Source organism: Lepidothrix coronata, unplaced genomic scaffold (assembly GCF_001604755.1).
Source record: "Lepidothrix coronata isolate B3197 unplaced genomic scaffold, Lepidothrix_coronata-1.0 Scaffold308, whole genome shotgun sequence".
Lineage (NCBI taxonomy): Eukaryota > Metazoa > Chordata > Aves > Passeriformes > Pipridae > Lepidothrix > Lepidothrix coronata.
The window spans coordinates 223,801-248,611 of NW_016690488.1; the positions used below are offsets into that span (position 1 = coordinate 223,801).

Genomic DNA, 24,811 nt, shown 5'->3' on the forward strand with positions numbered 1-24,811 from the left:
CCCGTGGCCCCATTGGTCAGCATCGCGGAGCGCCGGCGCGGACCCTCTCGCGATTGGCTGGCACGGCGGCGCGTCAGCGCGGGGCCTCCTCCGATTGGCCGGCGCTGGCGCGGCGGAGCGGCGCGCGCGGGCTCTGGCCGTCAGTCCGCCATGAACTGCCTGACGGTGCCCGGCGTCCACCCCGGCTCGCCCAGCCGGCCCCGCGGGCAGATACAGGTACGGCACCGCCCGGGCACCGCGCTGGGGGGCACGGACGGGTATCATCCCAGGGCACCCGGCTGGGGAGGCTGCGAGGCCGGGGGCCGCACCGGCACCGGGCGGGGCCGGGGCTGTCCGATGACCCGCCGTTCTGCCCCCAGGTGATCTTCGGGCCGATGTTCTCCGGGAAGAGGTAGGCCCGGGGCGGGGGGCGCGGGGCGAGGTGCGAGGGGAGGGTCGGTGCCGGTGCCCGCTGACACAGTATCTCGTAGCACGGAGCTCATGCGGCGGGTGCGGCGGTTCCAGCTTGCCCAGTACCGGTGCCTGCTGGTGAAGTACGCCAAGGACACGCGCTACAGCTCCTCCGGGGTCTCCACACACGACAAGTCAGTTCCTGGGGCAGGAGGACCACCCCCCCTCCGCGGGGATGCCTGGCCTGCCCGGCTCACCCCCTCCCTGCCCGCAGGAGCACCATGGAAGCTGTGCCCGCCGGGCTCCTTCAGGATGTGTACCAGGAGGCGCTGGGCGCCGCCGTCATCGGCATCGACGAGGGCCAGTTCGTAAGTACACAGCTGGAGGGGGTTCGGGGCGCTCTGGGGAACACAGACTCCCCAGGGCACCCTGTGCAGACTAAGGCCTGAGTCCTCTGTAGGAAGAGATGGAAAGAAATGCCCTGGGGCAGTTTGATCCAGCTGGACTGTGTTTGTAGTCAAACCCTCCCTCCCTGTAGTCCCCAATGGCATGGGACTGGAGTCCATTCTAAAGACAGGGCATGTGGCTCTGACTTTCCTTGTTCCTGGTGCTGCTGTCTGGGTATGCACTGCAGGATCCAGAGCCAAGAGCTGCCCCTGCTCCCTCCTGATGCTGTGCCTGTGCCCCCTCCAGTTCCCAGATATTGTGGAGTTCTGCGAGACAATGGCCAACGCCGGGAAAACAGTCATCGTTGCTGCTCTGGATGGGACTTTCCAGAGAAAGGTATAACACTCATTTTGGTACAGCAGCTGCTTTGGGACCCTCGCAGAACCCGCCCAGCAGCACCTCCTACACTGTTTTGCACAGGCCTTTGGGAGCATCCTGAACCTCGTGCCGCTGGCGGAGAGCGTGGTGAAGCTGAATGCCGTGTGCATGGAGTGCTTCCGGGAGGCCTCCTACACCAAGAGGCTGGGAACAGAGCGGGAGGTGAGTTCCCTTGGAACAGAAACTGCTTCACCTTTCCAGTCCTGCTGGTCCAGAGGGATCCCCTCAGGGAAGCTGGACTCTGGAGAGTCACCCTCCGAATTTTCCTGCCAGGTTGAAGTGATTGGAGGAGCTGACAAGTATCACTCCGTGTGCCGAGCCTGCTACTTCCGCAAGCGGCTCCAGCAGCCTGGGCTGGAGAACAAGGAGAACATGCCCCTGGGGTTGAGGCAGCAAGAGGCAGCTGCCATTCGGAAGATCTTCACTTGACTGCTGGGAAAATGGAGGGGAAGAGAGCTCAGTGCCAGGGCTTATGGGCTCAGGATCTGCTTCCCCGTGCTTTTAGTGAACTGTTCAGTGCCTCAGCCCTCCCTGCCCAACCTCCACTGCCCCCCCACACCGAGCACCACAGCCAAGGAGGATCCACCAGGCCTGATGCCAGGGAGAGCTGAAGCGAGAGCCTGATGAGAGTGAGTTCCAGTCTCAGAACACAGAGAGAAACAGGTGTAGTTAGCGATGTTGCCACACACAGGCCCTGGCTCAGTCCATGGCGAGCTAGGCTGCAGGGCTCTGGTTGCTCGCCGTGGCTCTGGCCGGCTCTCCCAGTGCTCTGTGTGTGCTCAGGCTGGCACTGGTGCTGGTTCTGGTACCTGTGAATGCAGCTCTTCTCTCTTGTGCACTCTTGCTAAATTCCAGGCTTCTCAAGACAATGTACAGTCATTGAGACTGTACAGTATTTTGAACCCACTTCCTTTTTTAACAGTCTGAGGTAATTTGTCCCTTGTCACAGAGCTGTGGCACAACTTTTAAACTGACACATGCGACAGCCCAGCCCTGGGCAGGGCCTTGGCTTCTCCATTTGCTGACACTCTCACTTTTATTATTGTTTTGTCAATTCTTGTTGAAACAGAAGAGGGGAAAGGAAAGCCCAACTCAGCCTGGCAGCAGGCTCTTCTGAGCCATTGAACTTCAAAGGGCTGGCGGTGGTCTAGCAGGCTGTGACAGAGTCCTTTGGAAGAACTGGTCCCAGGAAGAGCCTACTCAAAATTCAGGGCAGTTTTTCTCAGGTTCAAGATTGGTGCTGCCATTTTGGTGCTGCATTACCTGTGAGGGGTTTAGAGGCTCAGGGTTTCATCTACCCAGATTTCGGCGACTGTTCCTTTGAAGGTCCAGCTACTTGGCAAAGGGGCTCTGATCTGAAGGGCTGGTTCTTTACTTTAGTTGTGTCTCTTGCTCCCTCCTGAGCCTTCCAAAATTCTCGAGGCTGACTGTTCCTCTGCTCTAAGCTGACTGAAGGATCCTCTTCCCCCTTTGCTTGGTTCAGCTTCTGGAAGGTTGTTGGCTTTGTTCCTTACTCCTTGCAAAAGTGCTTTTCCCTGGAAGAGATCCACAGGCTCCAAGCAGTAGTTCTTGATTCTGGCCAGGCCAGATCTCCACGTGTGAGCGCAGGTTCACTGTTTACCTGTGCCCTGGAAGGCTCCAAGAGCCACATGAACTCCCCCTGTTCCTCCCATGTTGCCAGTGGGCACAACTGTACTCACAAGTACTCGAGTCCCAGGCCTGGGCTTTTCTCTCGGAGCTAGGGAAGGCACTGCTGCTGCTGTTTTAGGTTAATAAATAACTTAATGAACCTCTGTGTGCGTTTTCTACCAGAGTGCTCTGCAGAAGCTTCCTGGTTGTGGCCAGTGAGGCAGCCTGGGCTGGTCACTGGAGTGGTCACAGGGCAGGAGGGCTGCTTGCAGGGCTGGCACTGGAGCTCTGCTCAGATCGAGGAGCAGGAGGAGGGTTGCCTAAAAATAGCCACCAGCGTGAGTGTGCTGTTTGCAGCACAGCAGTTGGCAGGGGCTGTGCCGCCACTGCCTCGCCTGGCACCCCCCAGCCCTCAAGGGGAGAGGGCAGTAGCCCCTTCTCCTTCTCCAGAGACAAAAGGTACATGGTGGCTTGGTGAAAAAGTTTATTCAAACCTTACAGTGACAACTACTTGAACACCAGCCCCAGCAGCAACAGCCCGCACCAGGCCACCAGGAACAGCTTCACCATAGCACAGCAGCGAACACAACCTGAGACAGCGGCCCTGCGGCACCCAGGGCAGCCGGAGTGCAGGTGGGAGCCGTGGGCAGGGCACGGCAGCACAGCCTCGTGCTGGCAGAGGCAGCGCTCATGGGGGAGGCAAGCAAGGGACAGAAAGCGCTCCAGGACCTTCCTCAGCTGGAGCAGCCCTGGCACTCCTGAGGGATCCCAGCGCTCAACGCTCCCACGGATCCCAAACCGCGGGAGCACTGGCAGCTCTAGTGCAGGCTGGGAGAAGGCACAGTGCGGCATCAGAGGAAGACAAGGGGGGCTTTGGCAACAGCTCACCCAGCAGCAGCCGAGCAGGGAAGGCACGGAAAGCTGGGACAGGCAGGAGCCGGGCCCGGCTGTGTTACAGCAGCAAGAGACGGCACTTGGGAGGATGCAGCCAGCAGGGCTGAAAGGCACTGGGGCCAGGACAGGCCAGGGCAGCAGTCACAGGGGCAGAGCCGGGGCAGGGTCAGGGGGGTATGAACCACACACTCCACCAAGGCACCACAGCGAGGGCAGAGGCTCAGCTGTGCCAGGGCTGCCCGCACACCCACCCTCCCGCAGCCGCAGGGCTCACCCAGCAGCTGCAAATCACCACCGTGCGCCAAATCACCCACCACACACGGGGCTCTCGACCCCTCATCAGGGAGCTTGGCTCCAGCATCAGGACCAGGCCCCTCCTGCGCCCCATGCCAAGGCCCGGTCACCTTCACACAAAGCAGCCGTCACCCTCCCACCCCTCCCACCCCACAGAAGGAATTGCACTGGTACAGCCACCCGCAGGCACCAGCTGGGGCTCAGTACACCGGGGGGGGCTGGTACCCCTCCGGGGCCTCTGCAGTGTGAGTGAAGGGCGGCTGCTGGTAGCTCTCATGGCTGATGTTGGGGTAGCTGGAGTAGGGAGTCGAAACCTCTGGGGTGGGGTCGACATAGCTTTGAGCAAAGTCCTCCACCCCCATTTTGTACCTCTTGTAAGCGAAGGTCAGCAGGAGGCCCTGCAGAGAGGAGGGGGCGGCAGCGTTAGGGCTGTCCTGCACTGTGCAGTATAGGGGGCCCCTCCACGCTCCCCCCAAGCAGGGCAGGGTGGTTCACTCACCCAGGAGAAGATGGAGAAGAAACTGAAGGTGATGGCAGCACGGGCAGAGTCTGCCACGATGTACACGTGCTCAGTCCATGTCCAGGACCACTGGTTGGTCAAGAAGCAGAACCCGATGAACCACAGGAAGGTCCAGAGACCTGTGGGGGCAAGTAGCATGAAGACCCTGCTCCACCGTGCAGGCCGGTGCAGGCACCCGGCCGGGGGCAGTCACTCCTCGGGACGCCCAGCAGCAGCAGCAGCAGCTCGTGGCCGATGGGCAGCGTGCCAGGCGGGAGCGACTCCCTTTGCCAGGCACCGGCAGCCACGTCACGGGACAAGGCGGCCATTGTGCCAGCGGCGGGAGGCACAGCCCTGCCCCGCGCCCACGGTACCTGAGAAGCCGAGGTCGGCCAGGACCAAGTATTTGCGGTCGGTGGCGTTGCTGATCTGGGGGAAGTAGACGTCCACCATGAAGAAGAAGATGCAGGCGAGGAAGGCGAGGACGCCGATGCCGATGCCGTAGCGACAGGCGTCCTCATTGTGGTTGAAGACGCAGAAGAGACGGGAGTCCTCGGGCGTGCTGATGTAGCCATCCCCGACCAGACAGGCGAACACGATCAGGGCGAAGATCTGTGAGGCGGAGCCGGTGTCCAGTGGGCGGCACCGAGACAGGGAGGCCCTTCGGGGGCTGCCCGTGCCCGACGGGCCGGGGACACCGGCCAGGGCGGAGGGGAGGCGGGCCCGGACGGGCTCCAGGGGAGGGCCCGTCCCGTCCGCGGCCCGGCCCGACGGGGCTCTCCCGCCCCGTCCCGTCCCGACTCACCGCACTGACGATCCGCGCCAGCACCTGCGGCTGCTGTACGAAACGGACCAGGTCGAAGGCGCCGCCAGCCTTCGCCGCCCCGTAGGCGCCGCTGCCGCCGCCCTCCATCGCGTTCCGCCGCCGCTCCTGCGCGGCACCGCCCCGGGAGGGCCGGGCCGGGCGGTCCCGTGGCGCTGGGGCGGGGCGGGCTCGGGCCGGCGGGACCGGGGCTCCCCCGCCCGGACACAGAGGGCCGCGCTCGTCCCTCGCTGCACCCCGGTGCCCCGCTCCGTCCCTGTCTCCGCCCCGGTGTAACGGGGACAGGCAGCACCGCCCCCACGGCCCGGCCGGCGGCGGGTCCCGGTGAGCGCGGCCGAGGGGAAACAGGGGCTTTGGGGGACTCCCGCCGCCCCCGCCCGGTACCGGGAGACGGCAGGAACGGCGGGGCGGGCAGGGCTCGGTGCTCCCTGCCCTCCAAGCGGATCCGCACCCACACCGGCCCACGGCCCCGGCGGAGGCGGCGGGAGCCCCGAGGGGCGTCCCGTCGGTTCCCGGTATCGGGGCGGGCGGGAGCTGCCGCGGAGCTCCGGAGCCGCCGTCTGCCCCGAGCAGCCTTAGCCCGCTCCGGGGGCAGAGGGGGTTGCGGAGCCCGAGGGTTGGTGGAGGAGGGGAGGAAGGAGACGACGCCGGGCACCGGCGGGAGCGGGCGGGGGGACACGGCGGCGGGGCACGGGGGAGTCTGTGCTCCCATGTGTCCTCTTGGGGCCGGTTCGGACCCCTCCCGAGCCGTGCACTGGGGCTGGTGCTTGGAGGCTCCGTCCCTGCCCCCGAGGGTCCCGGGACGGCGGGCGGGCTCCTCCCGCGCGGGACCCGCTCGGCGGCGGCACCGCCCTATCCGCCCGTTCTTCCTTCCTGCCGCTGCCGGGTTGGCCCCGGGGTTAGTCCTGGGTTTAGGCCCGCAGACCGCGCGCTCCCGCCTGCCCCGGATCCCGCACGCAGTGGCTGCGGTTCCATCCTCGTCCAGCGGGTCGGCAGCGCGCGGGGGAACCGGGGGCCGGGGCCACTGACAACCGTCCGCTCGCCGCGGCAGGGCCCGTGTCGGAGGGACCTGCTCGGCCCCGCAGGATGTCCCAGCTGCCCTCCATCACCCTCCACGTCCCCGAGGGCACCGAGAGCGATGGGTGAGTGTGACCCTCCCGCTGTCCAGCTGTGCCCCTGCTCTTGCACCCCAGTGGCATGAGGTCTCTGTGTCCCTGCAGCCAGGAGCCGAGCCCGGACAACGAGAGAGCCCTGCACACCTCCTTCCACCAGCTTATCCTGGAGCAGAGCAGCTTGATCGAGGCAGGTCTGGAGCTGGAGATGAAGGAGAGGGACAGAGGTAAAAGCACTGCAGCTGGGGCAGGCCGAGGGCAATGTGTGTGCCCAGGGCCATCCACCCACCCTGACCCTGCTTGGGCCAGCTGGGGTACACGTCATGGCTGTGGCCAAAGCCTTGAAGGAGCCTGCTGATGCCTTGGCTGGTCCAGGGCAGAGCAGCTCTTGGGGACATAGAGTGTCCCTGGAGTAGGGGGTACTCTGGGGGAAGCACACACCAGGACACACACCTGCCCTCTGTGCTGGAGCAGAGCAGTGGGGACACAGGGATGAGCCTTGGGCACTCTGCATCCTGCCTTCCCCCTCCTAGAGTCCCCGGCCTGCCTGGCTCCCCCAGACGCCTGTGCCGCGGCCTGGCCAGAGCCAGGGCAGGGTGAGCAGTGCCCTGGCTACTCCTCCGCCTCCCTGCAGATCCTGGCCAGTATGCCCAGCCGCACCATCGGTAGGAGCCACCTGCCCTCCCACCCTTCTCCAGGCCCCAGAGCCTCTCAGAGAGCTCTCCCGCCTGCCCTGCTCTCCCACGGCCACCCAAACCCTGCCCTGCTCTGGCCTGCAGGACGCAGCCTCGGGGCCATCATCTCCCAGTACTGCAACCGTACGGCCCGGCTGCGGCGCCGGAGCAGCCGCCCGCCCCTGCAGCAGCTGTGCCGTGCGGCGCGGCCCAGCCTGCGGCAGTACGACCTGGACGCTGACCCCGCCAGGGCCACGCTGGAAGGTGAGGGTCCCCTGGAGTGGGAGCAGGCAGTGCCAGGCACTGTCCCTGTTCTGAGTTTGGGAAGGGCATGCCATGATGTGGCTAGCCGTGTCCCACTGAGCCTCCTGTGCCCCAGACAAGTGGAGCCTGCTGGTGAAGGAGCTGCTGAGCCTCTCGCCCTACCAGCGCAGCCAGATGCTGCTCACTTTGCCCATCAGCCTGGCAGAGAAACGCACCCTCCGGTAGGTCCCCTTGCGCCAGCCCCGACCAGGCAGGGCTCCCACAGCCAGAGCCATCCCGGGACCTTGGTACCCTCTGACACTCCTCTCTGCTGGACAGGCGGCAGGTGAACAGGCAGAGGGGCCTCCTGAGGCAGCGTGCCCAGCACTGGGCCCCCTCATCGCCCTGTGGATGGTCCATCGTCTACGTCGGCCTCGTAAGTCAGGGCGCGGTCTGCACAGCAACGTAGGGGCTCCAGTGCAGGCTCTGGCTCTGGTGCTCTCCTCAGGTTCTCTCTCCCCAGGGCTGCCGAGGTCTCTGGTACAGGCTCCTCTCCCTGCTCCGCACCGCGCAGCCCTGGCACTACACCCTGAAGCAAATCAGTGGCCGCTTTGGCTCCAGCGTCCTCTCCTACTTCCTCTTCCTCAAGACGCTCCTTATGTTCAACTTCTTCTCATTTCTCATCCTCCTGGCCTTTGTGGTGGTCCTGCAGGCTGTGTACCCCCCTACCTCGGCCAGCCCCCCACCCTTCACCGGCCTGGAGCTCCTCACAGGAGCGGTAAGCACAGCCCACGCATCAGGGCCCGGGCACGCCCGGGACAGGGGCTGCTCCAGGCCTGGGGTGCAGCCCCACATCCCCACCACAGTGATGCCCCAGTCGCTGCCCTTGCACAGCTGGGCCCCAGGACTGCCAGTGCTGTGGGTGCAAAGGGGGTGCCTGGTGCTGCCCCAGCCTAGGACTCTGTCCCCGGGGCTGGCACAGAGGTGCCAGGCTGGGTGGGGAGCTGCAGGCACCGCCGAGGTCACCATGGGCCACATCCTGTGCTTTCCCACAGGGCTACTTCACACACTCACTGCTGTACTATGGCTACTACAGCAACGTCACCCTCAATGACCCCTGCACCCCTGGCTCCAAGGGCAGCGCGTGCCCCCCCGCAGCCCCCCCGTTCCCGTACAACATGCCGCTGGCCTACCTGTTCAGTGTTGGGGTCTCCTTCCTCGTCACCTGCATCCTGCTGGTGTACTGGTGGGTCAGCAGCACCTATGGCACTGCCAGCCTTCCCCCTTCACCCAGCCCTGATCCCTGATGCCCTCTCCCTCAATGCAGCGTGTCCTGCTCTTTTCGGGAGAGCGTGGGAAGCTCCATGGGGGACCTGGCTGTCAAAGTCTTCTGCGCCTGGGACTTCAAGGTGATCCAGAGGCGCTCAGTGAAGCTGCAGTGTGAGAACTTCTGCACCCAGCTGAAGGTGAGGAGCTGGGTGATACAAACACCCCCAATCCCACTCTTGCATCAGCACTTTGTCCATCATCCCTCTGGGTCCTGCCACAGTGCAGTGGGACAGACCCTTGCTCTGGACACAGAGCAGGTTTGGCAGCTCTGGCACTGCTCTCTTCCAGGAGCTGCTGGCAGAGCAGCGCTCCCGCTCCCACTCCCAGAGCCTCTGCCAGCGCCTGAGGCACTGCATTGTGGTACTCCTGGCCTGGACCGTCGCACTGGGCTCGGTGCTGGGCTGCACACTGGCTGTGCACCACTTGTCTAAGCACATGCATGTGGTGAGTGCCAGCTCTCGCCCTGGGGTTGGAGGGACATAGCAGGGGTAGCGGGGAGGGAGGCAGGGGCAGCCCCGTTGCAGCTCTTCTCCTGGCCTGGATGTTTGCTGCCTTCCCTAAGGATGCCTGGCTGCCCAAGTCCGTGTGCTCACCACAGTACCTGCTCACCAGGTTCAGCAGGAGCAGCGAGCACAGGGCAGTGGCAGGTGGCAGCAGGAAGCCATCCTGCTGGTCCTACCCCTCGTGGTATCCCTCCTTAATGCACTGATGCCCCACCTGTACAACTTGCTGGCGATGTGGGAGAAGCAGGACTCCCCTGTGACACAGGTCTACGTGGCCATCTGCAGGTGGGCTGGCGGGGGCTATGGTGGAGGGAGTCCTGCACCCCCACCTGTGGCATGGGGGATGCTTTGGGGCCAGGCACCCTGTCTGTGGGGCTTGGCCCCTCCTTCCCCTGGGCTCAGAGGCTCCTGGCCCTGCTCCTGCTCTCCAGGAACCTCATTCTGAAGATGGTGGTCCTCAGCCTGCTGTGTTTCCAGTGGCTCAGCCGGAGTGTTGTCTGCTCAACAGAGGAGGTCAGCACTGCTGCCCTGGGGCCGTGAGGGGCCAGGCTCAGCATGGGGCCATGGAAGGAACTGGTGGTTTCTTCCTTATTAGATATTAGGAAGAAATTCTTCCCTGTGGCAGTGGTGAGGGGCACTGTGCACAGGTTTGCCCAGAGCAGCTATGGCTGCCCCATCCCTGGAAGTGTTTAAAGCCAGGTTGGACAGGTCTCGGAGCAACTTGGTCTAGTGGAAGGTGTCTCTGCCCATGGCAGGAGGGTGGAATGAGATGAGCTTTAGGGTTCCTCTAACTCAAAGCATTCTGTGATTGTATGCCACCCTTGCTTGTATCTCTAGTGCTGGGAGACATGTGTGGGGCAGGACCTTTATCGCTTTGTGGTGATGGATTTCATATTCACCTTGCTGGACACGCTCTTTGGGGAGCTGGTGTGGAGGTAACGTGCCCCAGGATGTGTCCCCCCCCCCCGGTGTTGTGTCCCTGCACGGCCCCAGCTCTCTGGTGTGCCCAGGCTCTGCCACATCGGAGTGGGAAGGTGGGTGCAAGGGTCCCCCTGGGCAGTGTGGAAGCAGAGCTCTGCTCCTCTCCAGGCTGATCCTGGAGAAGAGGCTGAGGCAGAGACCCGAGTTTGACATTGCCCGAAATGTGCTGGAGCTGATCTACGGGCAGACCCTGACCTGGTGAGATGTCTCTGCCTGATGTGGCTCCTTCCTCTGCTGACAAATACCTTGTGTTCCCCAAGAGCCCCGTGGGTGCCCCAGCTGTGCCCACCACTGGCTCCCTTGGGGCTCAGACCCAGGCGAGCTCGTCTTCCCCCCATTCCCAGGCTGGGCATTCTCTTCGCTCCGCTCCTGCCAGCCGTGCAGATGCTGAAGCTGCTGCTGCTGTTCTATATCAAAAAGGTGTGATTCCCTCTGCCCCCTGCAGTTCCCCACTGGTGACACAGTGGTGACACTGTGCCCTGCCACTGCCAGCCTCTGCTGCAGCAGAGGTGCTGCACAGAGCAGCCCCGTCCTGGTGGGACTGAGCAGAGGTTGCTGGGGAGAGGGTGTCCAAGCTCACTTGGCTTCCAGCGGGTAGGAGGGAGAGGACAGCAGGGTGGGGGCCACACTTCAGGAGCTGGCAGCCCACAGGACGCTGCTCCCTGTTCACAGACCAGCCTGATGCGGAACTGCCAGTCCCCCAGCAAGCCCTGGCAAGCGTCGCATATGAGCACCATTTTCATCACCCTGCTGTGCTTCCCCTTCTTCCTGGGTGCAACCATCTTCCTCTCCTACACCATCTGGTCGTGAGTACCCACCAGGCTATGCCTTGGGGCACAGGACCCCTGGCAGCCTGGAGATGGAGGGGCTTGGAGACACCATGCCCCCCAACCCCAACATCCCCAGCCCCAGGTTGTGCAGTGCTGTCCCAGGCAGGGAGGTGCTACCCAGCCACTGGCTTGTGCCCACTTCCTCCAGCTGTTCACGGGTGTTCCTGGTGCAGGACACAAGGATTAAGATCCATGGGGATGCTGGGGACAGTGAGACTGGGTCCCAGGAGGGCTGGATGTCTGAGACAGGCAGTGCCCTGGGCTGGGGGCAGCGGCTGCTGGGCTGCCCATTGCTCTGACCACCCCGTCGGTCTGTCTGCTCAGGGTGCAGCCATCAGAAACGTGCGGACCCTTCCGGGGGCTAGAAACCATCTACAAATCAGGGAAGAGCTGGGTGCTAGTGCTGCAGAAGTCCAACCCCAACATCACTTGGTTCGCCTGGGTCCACCAGCACCTGGTGGAGAACACCTTCCTCCTGTTCTTCACGTCCGGGGCCCTCCTGTGAGTATGGACTAAAGCCCAAGGCTGAATCCTGGGCCTTGCTTTGAGGGTCCCACTGCCATGGCCCTAAGCAGGGCTGGGAGCTGGGGTGACAATCCAGAGCCCTGTGCCCCATCCTGGTGCCAGGAGCACAGCGTTCCTCAGCTTCCTGCCCAGTTGCCACCATCCCCTCCTGTTGTTGCAGAGCTGTGATCTACTTCTACATCCAAGTGGTGAGAGGCCAGCAGAGGGTCATCTGCCTGCTCAGGGAGCAGATCGCCAAGGTGTGTGAGCGCTGCGCCCTGTCCCTGCCCGTCCCGGCTGCTCCAGGCCTGGTCCAGCCCCAGGACTGCCAGTTCAGGCTCTGGCCCTGGCAGCACTGCCACTCAGCTGTCCCACGGCTCTGTTGTTGCAGGAGGGGGAAGATAAGATATTTCTCATGCAGAAGCTTCACTCCGTTTATGAGCAGCGAGAGAGACGTGCCTGAGGCCCAGGTAAGGCTGGCATGAAGGGCTCGATCTGTCCATCACAATACTGTGCTGGAAGCTGCAGGACCACAGGATGCTGGGGAAGATCCTCCCTGCTTGCTGTGGCCAAGGACCCATTGAGGCATGTCAATAGGAATGCCATGGCACAGGGATGCAGGTGCTCCTGCTTCCTGGAGCTGCTGGGATGCAGCACGTGCAGAACTAGGACTGCTGTCACACCCCAGGGCACAGCTCCATGTGGGGCTGCCTCACCACAGCCCTGCTCTGTGGGTGGTCACTGCTTGCAGAGAACAGCTCTCCAGCTCTCCTCCCTACCAGCCCACTGGCCCCATGGAGAATGGCCCTGGGCTGTTTTCAGAATCCTTTGGAGACAGCAGAGCTTTCTGGATGGAGAAACCTGCAGCTCATTTCACGTTGTCCAGGGGCAGCAAGGATGGAACTGGGAGCTGCCAGGCACTGACACGGCTGACCCAGCTCCAGCCCCGTGCCTGGCTTGCCAGGAGAGCAGCTGTCTGATCCCAGTCCCACGAAAAAGGCCTCTGGGCCACCCCAGCAGCCCTACACACACTGCACCAGTTGGCAAGACGGACTCAGAAGAACCACTGTGGTGCTGGGCTGAGCAGGGACCCCGTGGGCTCAGTCTGACCTGGCCCATTAAAGTGCTGCTGCACAGGAGGGCTCTGGCTGGTGTCTGGACCTGTTGGGCTGGAAGCAGGCAGGTGGGGTTGGTGCGTCAGCGCTGGTTGTAGTGGTGACTCAGCAGCTGTGTCAGGGTGTGCTCAGACTCCTCGGCACCGCCTGCTTGCCCATCCGACTGCCCAGGGCAGAGCACAGCTCAGCCCACACCGCTGGAGCGAGGGCCACTGCCACCCTGTGAGCCATGAGCCACTGTGGGCAGTGTCTGCAGCCCCCGGCACCAAGAGCTGCTCCCCTCCATGGCGCACTGCTGGCAGCCCCAAGCCCTGGGACAGCAGCTGCCCCTGTGCCACAGCACTGACAGGCCCAGGGCGGGATGTGCCACTGTGTGTGCCAGGCACAGGCAGCCACCAGTACCCTGTGACTTGGCACTGGCGCCGCCGGGTGAGGCAGCTGGGCCAGGCCGGGCCATCAGCGCAGGCACAAGGCGGGTTATTGTCATGGACAGACACTGGTCATAGGTGTGGGCATGGGGTGGGTCCTGGACACAGCCCCAGCCCTTCTTGGGATGCATTAAGAAGAGTATTGCCAGCAGGTCACGGAGGTGATCCTGCCCCTCTACCGAGCCCTGGTGAGGCCACATCTGGAGTGCTGTGTCCAGTTCTGGGCTCCTTAGGACAAGAGGGACATGGAGCTCCTGGAACAGATCCCACAGGCTACAGAAATGATTAAGGGACTCGAGCATCTCTTATGAGGACAGGTTGAGGGAGCTGGGCCTGTTCAGCCTCAAGAAGAGATGTCTGAGAGGGGACCTCTGTCAGTATCTGCAGGGAGGTGTCAGAGGATGGACCAGATTCTGCTCAGGGGTGCCAAGCAATAGGACAAGAGGCAACAGGCAGAAATGGATGCACAGGAAATTCCACCTGAATACAATCCTGATGGGCCCCTTCCAACTCAGCATATTCTATGATATTCTATGAGAAAGAACTTCTTTCCTCTGCAGTGACCACACACCAGAACAGGCTACCCAGAGAGCTGGTGGAGTCTCCCTCACTGGAGATACTCCAGAACCATCTGGATGCAATCCTGTGCCATGTGCTCTGGGATGACGCTGCTTGAGCATGGAGGTTGGACCAGACAACCCTCTGTGGTCTCTTCCAGCTTGACCCATTCTGAGATTCTCTGAGCCCAAGTGAGTGCTGGGGAGCAGCCACAGGCTGGAACTTGCTACAACTTGTGAGACATCCCTGACTGAGACATCCCTGTCAGTGGGCCTACCCCAGCTCCTGACACCCACCCAGGTTCCCCAGTCCTCCCACACCTTTCCCCAGGTCACCCCACAGTGGCTGGACTGGCACGATGCCTGTAGGGCCAGAGCTGCTGGCAGGAGCCCCATATGCACTCAGTCTCCAACCTGGGCAGCCTTACCAGCCCCTGCCCTGCTTAGCCCAGCTCAGATGCTGCCCTAGCCCCCAGCCCCACTGCAGCAACCCCTCCTGTGCCCAGAGGTGCCAGCACGGTCTGGCCTCTGAGCCTTCTGCTCATCCCTTCCCCAAAAGCCTGGGGTTTCCTCCCAAGCACAGGGCAGCCACCAGCCTGGACAGTTTGGTCAGAGTTTTACTGTGAAGTCCCACGGGGATACAGTCTGTCACCAGCCTGTGACACTGCTCCAGGCCCTGCTCCCAGCACCACACAAGGCAGCTGCTCCCTGGCCACCTTTGGTGACAGAATTGTCCTGGGCTGCTGCAGGCACCTGGCAGGGTTGGGGTCAATGGGGGTTTCCAAGGGTGGCCCGAAGCCACTGCAGGACATCGGCCAGACCGGTCCCGTTGCGGGCGCTGGTCTCCAGCATCGTGATGGGCTGCGTGGCACAGGACACGATGTCCTGCATGCGGAACAGTGACTTCATCTCCAGCAGCGACATGTAGCAGGGCAGGTCACTGCAGTGGGGAGAGGGGGGCTGCATTAGCCCACCACAACAGCTCCCCTGCCCAGCCCAGCACCAGCCTGGGGGTCTCCAGCCCGGGAAGTGCAGCAAAGTGCAGCTGCTGCCCCCGGGCAGCCCCACCCTCCGAGCTGATCCCCCTCCTCACATCTTGTTGAAGAGCACCAGGACGGGCACGGAGGCGAGCGGCGCTGCCGAAAGGACGGAGAGCAGCTGGATGCAGGACGAGGAGACCTGGGTGGGGTTGGAGGCATCGACCACGAACTGCAGGGGGAGAAGGGAAAGCGGGGTGCAGGTGTGCCGAGGGCAGCCCAGGGCGCCGGGCCAAAGCAGGGCACGGAGGAGGGAGATCTCACGGGGTGCCGGTGCCGCTCACCAGAAGAGCGCTGCACTCGCTGTAGTAGCTGGGCCAGATGGGGCCCATGCAGCCGCCCAGCTCCCGCACCGTCACCTTCCGCGGCAGCCGCAGGTCGGTCAGGTTGGTGCCCACCTGCGGGACAGGCGCTGGGCTGGGTGCGGCCGTGCCCGCCGCCCCCCGCCGCCCCTCGGCCCCGCCGGGCCCTGCCTACCGTGGGCAGCGTGGCCGGGGGCTCGCCCAGCCCCGCTGGCTCCTCGGCGCTCAGCTGTGCCGCGCGTTAAGGACTCGCGCTGAGGAGGGGAAGGGGCTGCCCGGACCCCCCCGCCCCCGCCGGTCCCCCCGGTGCCCCCGTGCCCGGTGGATATGGCGTAGCCGCCGCACCAAGAGGCTCTTGCCGCCGCCCGCCGCCCCCAGCAGCAGCACCGTGGGCGGGGGCCGACCCGCGGCCATCGCGGCCCCGCCCCGGCGGAACCGGCCCCGCCCCGGCGGAAACCGGAAGCGGAAGGGCCGCGGAGGGGCGGGGACGGACCGGGCCGGAGCGGTCGGGCCGGGCCGGCGGCGGGAGGACACCATGGGGCGCGGCAGCGGCACCTTCGAGCGGCTCCTCGGTACCGGCGCGGCCCCTTCGGCGGGCGAGGCGGGGCCCGGGCTGGGGTCCGCAGCAATCGGCCCCGGAGAGGGCGGGCCCGGGGCACGGCGCTGCCCGGGCCGGGGCTCGGTGCCGCAGCCCGATGCTTTCCGGGAGGAGCGGGAGCGGTGGGGCCGAGGTTACCGAGGGCCCCGGGATGTCTTAAAGGGGAGAGAGGGCTGGTGCCTTCCGGGAGACATCGGAGGTTTATTCCTGAGCCTCGGGACAGCGCCGCGCCCGGGGCGCTCCCGCGACACGTCGGTGGCGGAGCGGAGCCGCGGGGAGCGGCCGCTCACGGCATCCCGGTGGGTTTATTCCTTGCAGATAAGGCCACGAGCCAGCTCCTGCTGGAGACGGACTGGGAATCCATCCTGCAGATCTGCGACATGATCCGACAGGGAGACACCCAGTGAGTGCTCCTGGGCTTTCGGACGTGCTGTGGGCACAGCTCTCGTGTCTGACCCTTCGGGGGTTTTGGACCTGCCAGCCCGTGGGAGCACACGTGTCTGTCCCCTTCCACAGGAGCTTTGGAAGGGCAGTACAGCACACCTCAATGTGCTGACATTCTTCCCAGACCTCAGGGGTTACAGGTTACCCCTGGCCTGAAATCCTCAGGGAAACTCGAGCTTGAATGTGCTTATTCCTTCCCAGTTTCCTCCAAGGAATTGTGTACCCCTGAGCTAACTGTGCCCTCATGTCAGAGGGGGGGTTGGCGGGTTGGCAGCAGCAGGTGGGATCTCCCCTAGGATCCTTGATCCCCTGAGGATGTGTCCTCTCTTTTGTACCCAGAGCGAAATACGCCGTCAACGCCATCAAGAAGAAAGTGAATGACAAGAATCCCCACGTGGCCCTGTATGCGCTGGAGGTAACAGCACCAGACCAGGAGCACCGCGGGGACCTGGGGAATGTCCCCTCTCGCCGTCCTGCCTTCAGGCTGCACAGCTTCCCTGCCTGGGGCACAGCATGGAGCCAGCCTCCTCCTGGCTCTGGCACAGAGGTTTTGGGATGATCAGGCCAGGGCCTTTATGCTTTAGGTCTGTCTTGGCTTTGGAACAGGCAAAGCTGGGACTTGGGCCGCTGTCCCTGGGGTCAGTCTCCAGAGAACAAAGGCCCCCCAGGCTCCTGTGGAGCTGAAGGGCAGCTGGTTCCCAGCATGGGATATGGATTGACACGGCCCCAGTGTGTCTCATTGCTTAAATAGTGCCCTGTGTTCAGCCTGTACAGTGCGCTGGCAACACCATGGGTTGCAGAGGAGGCAGGAAACCGTGGGCTGATGTTGTTCTTGGTCCTTGCAGGTCATGGAGTCAGTGGTTAAAAACTGTGGCCAAACAGTTCATGACGAGGTGGCCAATAAACAGACCATGGAGGAGCTGAAGGAAATACTCAAGGTAAATCGATTTGTTTTTCTATCATTTTTTTTCTGGAAAAGCACCAGCAGCAGGAGGAAATGTGTGTGTCCTCTCCTGCATTCCTTTTGGGTAAGGAACAGAAGGGAAACTGGGAGTGCACTCCAGAAAAGAGCAAACTATCATGTGGTGTGAAGGGGTGAGTGTAGGGAGCGAAGGAGGATCTCTGGGAAGAGGAGATGTGGTGGAAGCAGAGGTTTGGCTGTGCTGTGAACAGGCAGGAATGTGTTGTAGAGGCCTGGACCATTCCATGATAAATGCTCCTGGATGCAACACTTGGCTTGGGACAGCTAAGGAAACCAGGTGATGGCCTGGCACCTGCATTGAGGACCTGGGCAGTGGTGAGGTGAATTCCCTCCCACAGAACAGTGTGAGACACACAGGCAGGTAAAGCAGTAAAGGAAAAACCAACAGGAGCTTCCTCTGTGTTGTGGCCATTTCACCACCCTGTGGAATAGTTCAGGAGTTCTGCAGGATGTGACCCTGGTTGCTGGCACTGACAAGATTTGTCACAGGCTACCACCAGTCTGATACCTGCAGGAGCTCTGTGTGTCCTTGGTCTGGAGAATTCCATGAGTGAAGTGGAAATGAGAACTCCTGTCTCCCGCTCCCAGCTCAGAACAGCAATGCCCAGACAAGAGCTTGTTAGCATCATGCTGTTCCTTCCTTACAGCTCCTATCTTCCACCAGAAATAAACAGCCAGATGACCCAGATCCTTGCAGGATGAGTTGTGTGAGCCCTGTCACCTCACACACTGAACAGGGTGTCTCTCCTGTCACCTTCCTGTTAGGGCTGACTCAGTTTCCATGCAGGATCTCCTCCCAGGAGGGAACACTACTTCAGTGGGACAGCCAGGTGTGGTAGCACAGCCTCTCCAAGAGCTGAGGAGATCAGATCAGATCCAAGGATTTTGTGGTTCTCTCAGTCCTTGCCTACCTCAGGAGTTTCACAACTGCCCCATTTTCCTCCCACACTTGGAACTTTGGGGCTCATGAATGCCCAATGCTGGTAAAACAATTCAAGTTCTGATGAAGTTCAGGGCTGTGACGTGTGTGGAATGCAGGATCTTGCCAAACCTTCCAGTAGTTGGACCTCCAGGAATTCTCAGTAAGTCACACTGTGTGGACTGAGCTCTTGGCTGAAATTGGAGCTTGACAGTGCTCCTGTGCTTCCTGGGGGATTTCTGGAGCAGCTGGTCATGTGGATGCAATGACTTGGGCAGCTGAGGACAGGGCATCTCCGAGGCTGGCTGAGCTCAGAATAGGCTTGCCAAGTTTTTTCCAGCCTCTGAAAGTGTGATACAGTTGCCCCTGCCTCCAAAGGGCAAGCGCCCCAGCTGTCCTCACTGTGTCACATTCTGAGATGGCTTTGAGTATTCCTGGGCTGGAGGTGCTGACACCTCCAGGCACCCCCAGCACTGTCAGTGCCCGGGCGAGGCAGGCTGTGCTGTTCTGGGCAGTTGAAGGTCCCGCCGTGTTCCGAGTGTGGGATGAGCAGCTCTCTTGAGGGGAGCTGCTGGGTGGGCTGGGCTGCTGTGGGTCCCGGAGCCCCTGTGCCTGGCCCTGGGCGTTTGCTCAAAGTATCAAGGCCACAGACCTGTTCAGTTGGTCTGTGCTGCTCTGTTGTTCCTGCCGAAGGGGGGCAGTGGGGCAGCCGAAGGGGTCTGTCATTTGTGTTGTGCATCATCCTCACTGTGGGTTTCTGACAGCTCTTGTTTCTCATGAGTACTCTAAAGTCTCTCTTTCCTGACTGGTATTTCTGGCTTCTCTTTGGGGGGTTCACACCATCCTTTGGGTTTCAGGCGCTTTTTCTCAGATGTTTTCTCCTCCCTTCCTGTGCAGAGGCAAGTGGAGACAAGTGTCCGCAGTAAGATCCTGTACCTCATCCAGGCCTGGGCTCACGCCTTCCGCAATGAGCCCAAGTACAAGGTGGTGCAGGACACCTATCAGATAATGAAGGTTGAAGGTGAGGACCGTGGGCACAGGTTGGGGGACACCTGGCCAAGCAGCTCTGCTCTGCAGGAGCCTTGGCAGGACCTGCCTGACGCGAGCAAAATCTGGACTTGCAGCACTGAGCTTTTCCTTGGTGCCTGATACCCAAGAAACCCCTTGCAGTGACTGAATCCCACTGCAGAGATGGGACAGCCCCGTGGTCCCAGGATCAGGGGTGCCTTGCTCTGGGCCTCCAGCCCAACCAGAAGTTCAGGGCTGGCGAGAAGACCTGAACAGCAGGAGGTGCAAATGTTCTTGGGGAGACTGACAGCAAGTCAGTGTGTCCTCTGGGGTGGGATTTGCTTTGAGGCAGTTCCTTCCTCCCAGGCTTTCATTCCTGCTCCCAGGATGGGTCCATGCTCCCCCTTTCTGACAGAGTATTGGTGTGATGCTTTTCCTCCTATCCCAGGACAGCAGTGTCCCCTTCAAGGGCAGGGACACGCTGCTGCCTCTGCCTCCTGTGCACCAGAACCTCTGTGGGCAGTGGCAGAGCCTGGAGGGCCAGTCCCCCCAAGCTGGTGTTGACACACTCTGGCCATTCAGGGCCAGAGTCACACAGCCCTACCTGCCCACCCAGTGGGCTTTTTATCCCCCCATGCTCAGTTCAAGGTCTTGAGAAATAAGAAGCCTTATCCAGAGGTTCCTTATGTCCCTTATAAGTGCATAAGGGAAACCATCAGGGATTGTCTTGAAGTGGGGCTGAGGGGAGGCTGATGCTGGTGTGTCGGAACAAGGTACCAGTCAGGGCAGGAGTTGGTGCTGAGCTGGATCTGGTGTTTGTCCTGGCACCTACAGCATGAGACTGCAGGCACCAAGGCCCCCCTGTGCCAGAGGATTCCTTTCACAATGGGACTCTGCTTCTCCTGCAGGTCATGTCTTCCCAGAGTTCAAGGAGAGCGATGCCATGTTCGCTGCTGAGAGGGTGAGCTGTGTGGTGGGGGGAGCTGGCACTGCAGGACAGACCTGCCCTCCCATCCTCTCCCTGCGAAACCTGCAGGTCTTGCATTCCTCCCTTTCATGCAGACTGGAGACCTTGCTGGGAGAACTGACAGGGGCAGGGAGTCAGTCCCATCATTCCCCTTTCTTGGTGGCCTTGCATCATCTTGGCAGGCTGAACGTGGCAAGGCATTGCTGAAGTGATCACTGTGCAGACACGTTCCTAGAGAGCTTTGTGCTAAGTGTGAAAGTGTCACAGTCTCTAAGGAACACAAGAGGGGATAACTTGTGGGGATTAATATTTCCTGTTGAGCTGCAAGTGCCTCCATTCTCCCCCATGCACGAGGGCCCTGTTAGCCATTGGAGCTCCTGAAAGGCCCAGTGTAGACACTGTCCTTAAAGCTCTACTCCCTCCTTACGTGATTTCCCTTGACCCTGACAGGCTCCGGACTGGGTAGACGCTGAGGAGTGTCACAGGTGCCGAGTGCAGTTTGGTGTTGTGACGCGGAAGGTGGGTGCTGCTCCTGCCCCTTTGGGATTCTTGGCCCTGCACAGCCCTTGGGACTGGCAGAGCTCCCTGCAGGACTCTCTGTGTGGAAATGTGCTGGGGACAGACCGTGTTCCCTGGCCACTGGCAGGGAAATGCTGGGAGTATCTAAGTGTGTTGTCTAATGGAGAAGGAGTGTCTTGCTGCTACACTGATGTCTCCCATCCTTCACAGCACCACTGCCGGGCATGCGGGCAGATCTTCTGTGGGAAATGCTCCTCCAAGTATTCCACCATCCCCAAGTTTGGGATTGAGAAGGAAGTGAGAGTCTGTGAGCCCTGCTATGAGCATCTCAACAAGTCAGTACCCTTCGTGGTGGGTTTCTTTGCTTGCGAGAGCTGGGACTGTGAGGGGGGAAGCATGATGTGGAGCCAATTCCCTGCAGAGCAGGGCGAGGGTGCTTCCCAGGCTGTGCAGGCTGGGCTGGGCCCCCTTCCTTCCCAGGAGCAGGGTTTGCCGCTGAAACATTGTGCAGAGCTGGGGCTCTGGTGCAGAGGAGGGAGCGTTCAGTCCACACTGTCACCTCTCACTGCAGGAAGGCTGAGGGCAAAGCTGCTGCCACGTCCGAACTGCCCCCCGAGTACCTGACCAGCCCTCTCTCTCAGCAGTCCCAGGTGAGTGGCTGCCCCGTAGGTGATCTGGTGATCCTGACCTGTTTGTTGACCCCATTACCGACCACCTCCTCATCTTTTCACTTCAAGCTGCCTCCAAAGCGCGACGAGACAGCTCTGCAAGAGGAAGAGGAGCTCCAGCTGGCTATTGCCTTGTCTCAGTCAGAGGCTGAGGAGAAGGAGAGAATGGTTTGTGCACTGCTGGGATCTGGGAGGGGTCATTGCTCTTCAGCCCAGGTGTACTGGGCCATAACAGATCTCTGGGCATGTCCTGGCATGAGCGAGGTGCAGGGCCTGTGGAATGAGAGGGTGAAAGCAGAGCCAAGCATGGGCCGTGTTGCAGTTGGTTTGGAGGAGTCTGGACAGTCCCTGAGTTGGCAATTTTCTCTTTTGCAGAGGCAGAAAACAACCTACTCCATGTACCCTAAGGCTGAGCCCACCCCTGTCACGTCATCGGCTCCCCCGGTCAGCACACTCTACTCCCCGCCCGTGGTACGTCCATGGGAGCCCTGGGCGTGAAGGCCACTTCCCGAGCCCGAGTCTGCCCTGCTTGTGTCCAGTTTAATCCCATTCTGAGGGAAAATAGTTGCCCCATTCAACTCCTTGCTTCTTCACTGTGTTTTGAGCAAGAAGGTCTGTTCCTAGGTGGCATTTAGGTGCCTCTGCTGCTTCCCGGAGCTGTAGCGTGTGTCCCCTTTGAGGCTCTTGCTGGTGCTCAGCACTGGTGGTTGTACATGGCCAGGTCCGATCCAGACATCTGTGTGGGACCTGGGGGGTCTCTGGTTTCTCTGAACTGCTTTTCCCTGTTTGTCTCTTCCCAGAATTCCTCTGCTCCCTTGGCTGAGGACATTGACCCAGAGGTAAGGATCTCAGCCCTGTTAGTCTGTGGCACAGGCTTGCTTCCACGAGGCAGCAATGCTCACCTTCCTTCTCTTCCTGGCAGCTGGCTCGGTACCTGAACCGCAACTACTGGGAGAAGAAACAAGAGGAGGTTCGCAAGAGCCCCACGCCGTCAGCACCCCTGTCTCTGACAGAGCCGACTGCGCAGCCTGGGGAAGCCCACTCCGCCCCACTCGGGGTGGTTGAGGTAAGAGAGGGCCCGGACCTGGGTCTGGCACCTGCCAAGGGGCAAGAAGCACCGGACTCCTTGGCTCTGCAGGCTGGCTGCCAGCTCTTGGCACCGGGGGGTCACGGCTATCGGCTGCCCCGTCCTTCCTTCCAGCAGCAGTACCAGAATGGCGAGTCTGAGGAGAACCACGAGCAGTTCCTGAAGGCGCTGCAGAACGCAGTCACCACGTTCGTCAACCGCATGAAGAGCAACCACATGCGAGGCCGCAGCATCACCAATGACTCCGCCGTGTTGTCCCTTTTCCAGTCCATCAACAACATGCACCCGCAGCTGCTGGAGCTGCTCAACCAGCTGGACGAGCGCAGGCGTGCGTGGGAGCTGGGGGAGCTGCTGGCCCTGGGCGTGGGCGGGCAGCTGCCGGGGCTTCCCCAGTGCCAGCGTTTGGCATTCCTGTGACGCAGCCTCTCCAGAGACTAGTGAGGAGTGCAGGGGTGGTCTGATGCTCTGTCCCCATGTCCCTGAGCCTGTCCCTTCCCCCCCCAGTGTACTATGAAGGCCTGCAGGACAAACTGGCCCAGATCCGGGATGCGCGTGGGGCTCTGAACGCGCTGCGGGAGGAGCACCAGGAGAAGCTGCGCCGCGCAGCAGAGGAGGCAGAGCGGCAGCGCCAGATCCAGCTGGCCCAGAAGCTGGAGATCATGAGGCAGAAGAAGCAGGTAAGGCAGAGAAGCGTGTCCAGGGTATTTCAGGCCTGCCTGTGCCATGGATCAGCCCAGGGCTGACAGGGACAGCTGTCCTAGTGGGAGGGGGTCTGTAGTGTCCTGGCTCCAAGCTATCACAGTCCCATGTCCGCAGGAGTACCTGGAGATGCAGCGTCAGTTGGCCATCCAGCGACTGCAGGAGCAGGAAAAGGAGAGGCAGCTGCGCCTGGAGCAGCAGAAGCAGACCATCCAGATGAGAGCCCAGATGCCAGCCTTCTCATTGCCCTATGCCCAGGTACAGCTGCTGGGCCAGGAACCCTCCTGCCAGGTCCCAGGGCCTGCAGCCTAAGGCTGGCTTTCCTTCTCCCACCAGCTCCAGGCCATGCCGGCAGCCAGCGGGGTGATATACCAGCCTTCTGGGCCCACCAGCTTCCCTGGCACCTTCAGCCCAGCTGGCTCTGTGGAGGGCTCTCCCATGCACAGCGTGTACATGAACCAGGCTGCACAGGGAGGCACAGGGCCATACGCTGCCATGCCCGTCACCGGGACTGGTACGTTGGGCAGCTCATCCCACAGGGGTGGGGGTGAACCAAGGTGGTTGCTCTAACCTCTGCCCTCTCTGCCCAGATCCCAGCATGGTGAATGCCTACATGTACCAGCCGGGGGCCGGCAGCGGGCAGGGGGCTCAGCAGGGGACAGCAGCGCCCACCACCACCCCAGCATACTCGTCCTACCAGCCCACGCCCACACAGGGCTACCAGGCAAGTGAGGCAGCACAGCCTGTGGCCTGCTGAGGTGAGGGCTGGGGGCCTGGGGCAATGTACCCCACCTCATCAACGGGCTCTCTGAGCAGGAGGAAGGATGGCCTGGTTGGTCCCAGACCTCCAGATCTGCTGCTCTCACTGTGGGAGTGGGCTGGGGTCGGAGCCAGTTCCAGGCTCTGGGGTCTTGGCTGGAGCTGTGAGCCATCGCTGCCTGCGCCGCCTCTCACCAGGCTCTCCCCACAGAGCGCGGCCTCGCAGTCGCAGAGCATCCCGGCCATCTCCCAGGCCCCCCAGTCGGGTGCCATGGGCTACATGGGCAGCCAGTCCGTCTCCATGGGCTACCAGCCCTACGGCATGCAGGTGAGTGTTCCCCACTTGGGCATGGGGGGATGAGGTGTGGGTGGGCTCCAGCCTATGGAGTCGTCCTGGAGGAGGCCTGGCAGAGGCTGGGGTCTGTCACCACTGCCCCACGGGTGCTGCGTGTCCCTTGGCCCCTCTGACACCCACCCCCTCGCTCCCACAGGGTCTCATGTCTGCCCTCCCGGGCCAGGATGCAGCTCTGAGCAGCCTTCCAGCCCAGCAGTCCTACATACCTGGGCAACAGCCCCTCTACCAACAGGTAAGTGCCACCAGCCCAGGGGGTCAGGGCCCCATGGGGGTCAGGACCCAGTGGGGCATGTGTGCTGATGAAGCCACATGCTAATGAAACCACTTTGTCTGTTCCAGGTGGCCCCAGCCGGGGGGCCCCCCCAGCAGCAGCCTCCACCGGCGCCAGCCCCCGGGCAGCAGCCCCCGGGCAGCGGAGAGGCCCAGCTCATCTCATTTGACTGATCAAGGCCACAGGGCATGGGGGACCCTGGGGGTCCTGTGTAACACTACTCTTCATCCAGAATCACTCTGTACTTCGACTGCTCCTCCTGTCCCCTGGCCCCATGTCCGGGGGCAGTGGTGCCGCAGGCTCCCATCGCAGGCTCTGGGGACCAAGCGGCAGGGGCACAGCCCCCTGCCCTCGACTGCCCGGGGCTGCTGCCCCCGGCTCACCCACCCACCCCCCACTCCTCCCTGCCAGCCGGCGGCCCCTGGGGCCGGGCAGGAGCTCGTCCGGTCCCTGCCGTTGCCCCGGGGCTTGTGGCCGCGGGCCCCGAAGGAGCAGCGCTTTAGCCCTGCCCGGTCCTCGGCGCCAGCTTCGCCCTGTCCCCGCTGAGTCCCGCTCCCCGCAGTGCC

General features: G+C 62.2%; 5 protein-coding genes across 13 annotated transcripts; 3 read left to right on the forward strand and 2 right to left on the reverse strand.

Moving 5' to 3' along the window:
- The first annotated feature begins 131 nt into the window (after positions 1-131).
- Positions 132-12,827, forward strand: TK1 (thymidine kinase 1). 2 transcript variants are annotated; one of them, XR_001878465.1, is made up of 8 exons: positions 132-216; positions 360-391; positions 471-584; positions 665-758; positions 1,084-1,173; positions 1,258-1,377; positions 1,489-2,711; positions 12,817-12,827. XR_001878465.1 is itself a non-coding variant. In XM_017837721.1 (7 exons), exons 1-7 carry the CDS (start codon positions 151-153, stop codon positions 1,642-1,644), a joined length of 672 nt encoding a protein of 223 aa, XP_017693210.1. In that variant the 5' UTR covers positions 132-150; the 3' UTR covers positions 1,645-3,004. The 2 variants fall into 2 exon arrangements, 1 of the variants encoding a protein (XP_017693210.1); XM_017837721.1 differs by lacking the exon at positions 12,817-12,827 and having other exon boundaries at positions 1,489-3,004.
- On the reverse strand, positions 3,312-5,461 carry SYNGR2 (synaptogyrin 2). Its single transcript, XM_017837720.1, has 4 exons — positions 5,337-5,461; positions 4,906-5,143; positions 4,532-4,671; positions 3,312-4,430 (listed from the first exon to the last, which is right to left on the reverse strand). The coding sequence occupies exons 1-4, from the start codon at positions 5,442-5,444 to the stop codon at positions 4,233-4,235; spliced, it is 684 nt and encodes a 227-aa protein (XP_017693209.1). The 5' UTR covers positions 5,445-5,461; the 3' UTR covers positions 3,312-4,232.
- TMC6 (transmembrane channel like 6) lies at positions 6,401-12,669 on the forward strand. Of its 6 annotated transcripts, none has more exons than XM_017837707.1 (20): positions 6,406-6,496; positions 6,575-6,693; positions 7,000-7,131; positions 7,246-7,404; positions 7,520-7,625; positions 7,723-7,819; positions 7,907-8,161; positions 8,439-8,629; positions 8,711-8,849; positions 9,001-9,156; positions 9,325-9,500; positions 9,647-9,728; positions 10,053-10,150; positions 10,305-10,394; positions 10,541-10,616; positions 10,869-11,002; positions 11,351-11,527; positions 11,712-11,790; positions 11,922-12,000; positions 12,144-12,669. In XM_017837707.1, exons 1-19 carry the CDS (start codon positions 6,441-6,443, stop codon positions 11,991-11,993), a joined length of 2,394 nt encoding a protein of 797 aa, XP_017693196.1. In that variant the 5' UTR covers positions 6,406-6,440; the 3' UTR covers positions 11,994-12,000; positions 12,144-12,669. The 6 variants fall into 6 exon arrangements, with proteins under 6 accessions (XP_017693195.1, XP_017693196.1, XP_017693197.1 ...); XM_017837708.1 differs by having other exon boundaries at positions 12,219-12,669; XM_017837709.1 differs by having other exon boundaries at positions 12,282-12,669.
- Positions 12,828-14,229: 1,402 nt separating the features above from the next.
- On the reverse strand, positions 14,230-15,383 carry ARL16 (ADP ribosylation factor like GTPase 16). Of its 2 annotated transcripts, none has more exons than XM_017837677.1 (4): positions 15,145-15,383; positions 14,952-15,065; positions 14,724-14,809; positions 14,230-14,570 (listed from the first exon to the last, which is right to left on the reverse strand). In XM_017837677.1, exons 2-4 carry the CDS (start codon positions 14,997-14,999, stop codon positions 14,399-14,401), a joined length of 306 nt encoding a protein of 101 aa, XP_017693166.1. In that variant the 5' UTR covers positions 15,000-15,065; positions 15,145-15,383; the 3' UTR covers positions 14,230-14,398. The 2 variants fall into 2 exon arrangements, with proteins under 2 accessions (XP_017693166.1, XP_017693165.1); XM_017837676.1 differs by having other exon boundaries at positions 14,724-14,839; positions 15,145-15,375.
- A 53-nt stretch (positions 15,384-15,436) lies between these two features.
- HGS (hepatocyte growth factor-regulated tyrosine kinase substrate) lies at positions 15,437-24,675 on the forward strand. 2 transcript variants are annotated; one of them, XM_017837722.1, is made up of 21 exons: positions 15,437-15,541; positions 15,886-15,970; positions 16,351-16,426; positions 16,857-16,949; positions 18,810-18,933; positions 19,829-19,881; positions 20,338-20,406; positions 20,617-20,741; positions 20,978-21,056; positions 21,144-21,242; positions 21,450-21,545; positions 21,875-21,913; positions 21,997-22,140; positions 22,276-22,489; positions 22,666-22,838; positions 22,978-23,118; positions 23,197-23,374; positions 23,451-23,584; positions 23,831-23,947; positions 24,111-24,206; positions 24,314-24,675. In XM_017837722.1, exons 1-21 carry the CDS (start codon positions 15,505-15,507, stop codon positions 24,416-24,418), a joined length of 2,277 nt encoding a protein of 758 aa, XP_017693211.1. In that variant the 5' UTR covers positions 15,437-15,504; the 3' UTR covers positions 24,419-24,675. The 2 variants fall into 2 exon arrangements, with proteins under 2 accessions (XP_017693211.1, XP_017693212.1); XM_017837723.1 differs by having other exon boundaries at positions 22,279-22,489.
- Positions 24,676-24,811: the final 136 nt, after the last annotated feature.

Coding starts and splice junctions, on each gene's coding strand:
- TK1 (XM_017837721.1), top strand. CDS start 151: ATGAACTGCCTGACGGTGCCCGGCGTCCACCCCGGCTCGCCCAGCCGG. Junction 759..1,083: donor GCATCGACGAGGGCCAGTTC/GTAAGTACACAG, acceptor TGCCCCCTCCAG/TTCCCAGATATTGTGGAGTT. Junction 1,378..1,488: donor GGCTGGGAACAGAGCGGGAG/GTGAGTTCCCTT, acceptor TTTTCCTGCCAG/GTTGAAGTGATTGGAGGAGC.
- HGS (XM_017837722.1), top strand. CDS start 15,505: ATGGGGCGCGGCAGCGGCACCTTCGAGCGGCTCCTCG. Junction 19,882..20,337: donor CCATGTTCGCTGCTGAGAGG/GTGAGCTGTGTG, acceptor TGACCCTGACAG/GCTCCGGACTGGGTAGACGC. Junction 22,490..22,665: donor CCAGCTGGACGAGCGCAGGC/GTGCGTGGGAGC, acceptor TTCCCCCCCCAG/TGTACTATGAAGGCCTGCAG.
- ARL16 (XM_017837676.1), bottom strand. CDS start 14,999: ATGGGCCCCATCTGGCCCAGCTACTACAGCGAGTGCAGCGCTCTTCTG. Junction 14,840..14,951: donor GCGAGTGCAGCGCTCTTCTG/GTGAGCGGCACC, acceptor CTCCCCCTGCAG/TTCGTGGTCGATGCCTCCAA. Junction 14,571..14,723: donor CTGGTGCTCTTCAACAAGAT/GTGAGGAGGGGG, acceptor TCCCCACTGCAG/TGACCTGCCCTGCTACATGT.
- SYNGR2 (XM_017837720.1), bottom strand. CDS start 5,444: ATGGAGGGCGGCGGCAGCGGCGCCTACGGGGCGGCGAAGGCTGGCGGC. Junction 5,144..5,336: donor TGGCGCGGATCGTCAGTGCG/GTGAGTCGGGAC, acceptor TCCGCCTCACAG/ATCTTCGCCCTGATCGTGTT. Junction 4,672..4,905: donor GGCCGACCTCGGCTTCTCAG/GTACCGTGGGCG, acceptor TTGCCCCCACAG/GTCTCTGGACCTTCCTGTGG.
- TMC6 (XM_017837706.1), top strand. CDS start 6,441: ATGTCCCAGCTGCCCTCCATCACCCTCCACGTCCCCGAGGGCACCGAG. Junction 8,630..8,710: donor TGCATCCTGCTGGTGTACTG/GTGGGTCAGCAG, acceptor CCCTCAATGCAG/CGTGTCCTGCTCTTTTCGGG. Junction 10,395..10,540: donor TACGGGCAGACCCTGACCTG/GTGAGATGTCTC, acceptor CCCCATTCCCAG/GCTGGGCATTCTCTTCGCTC.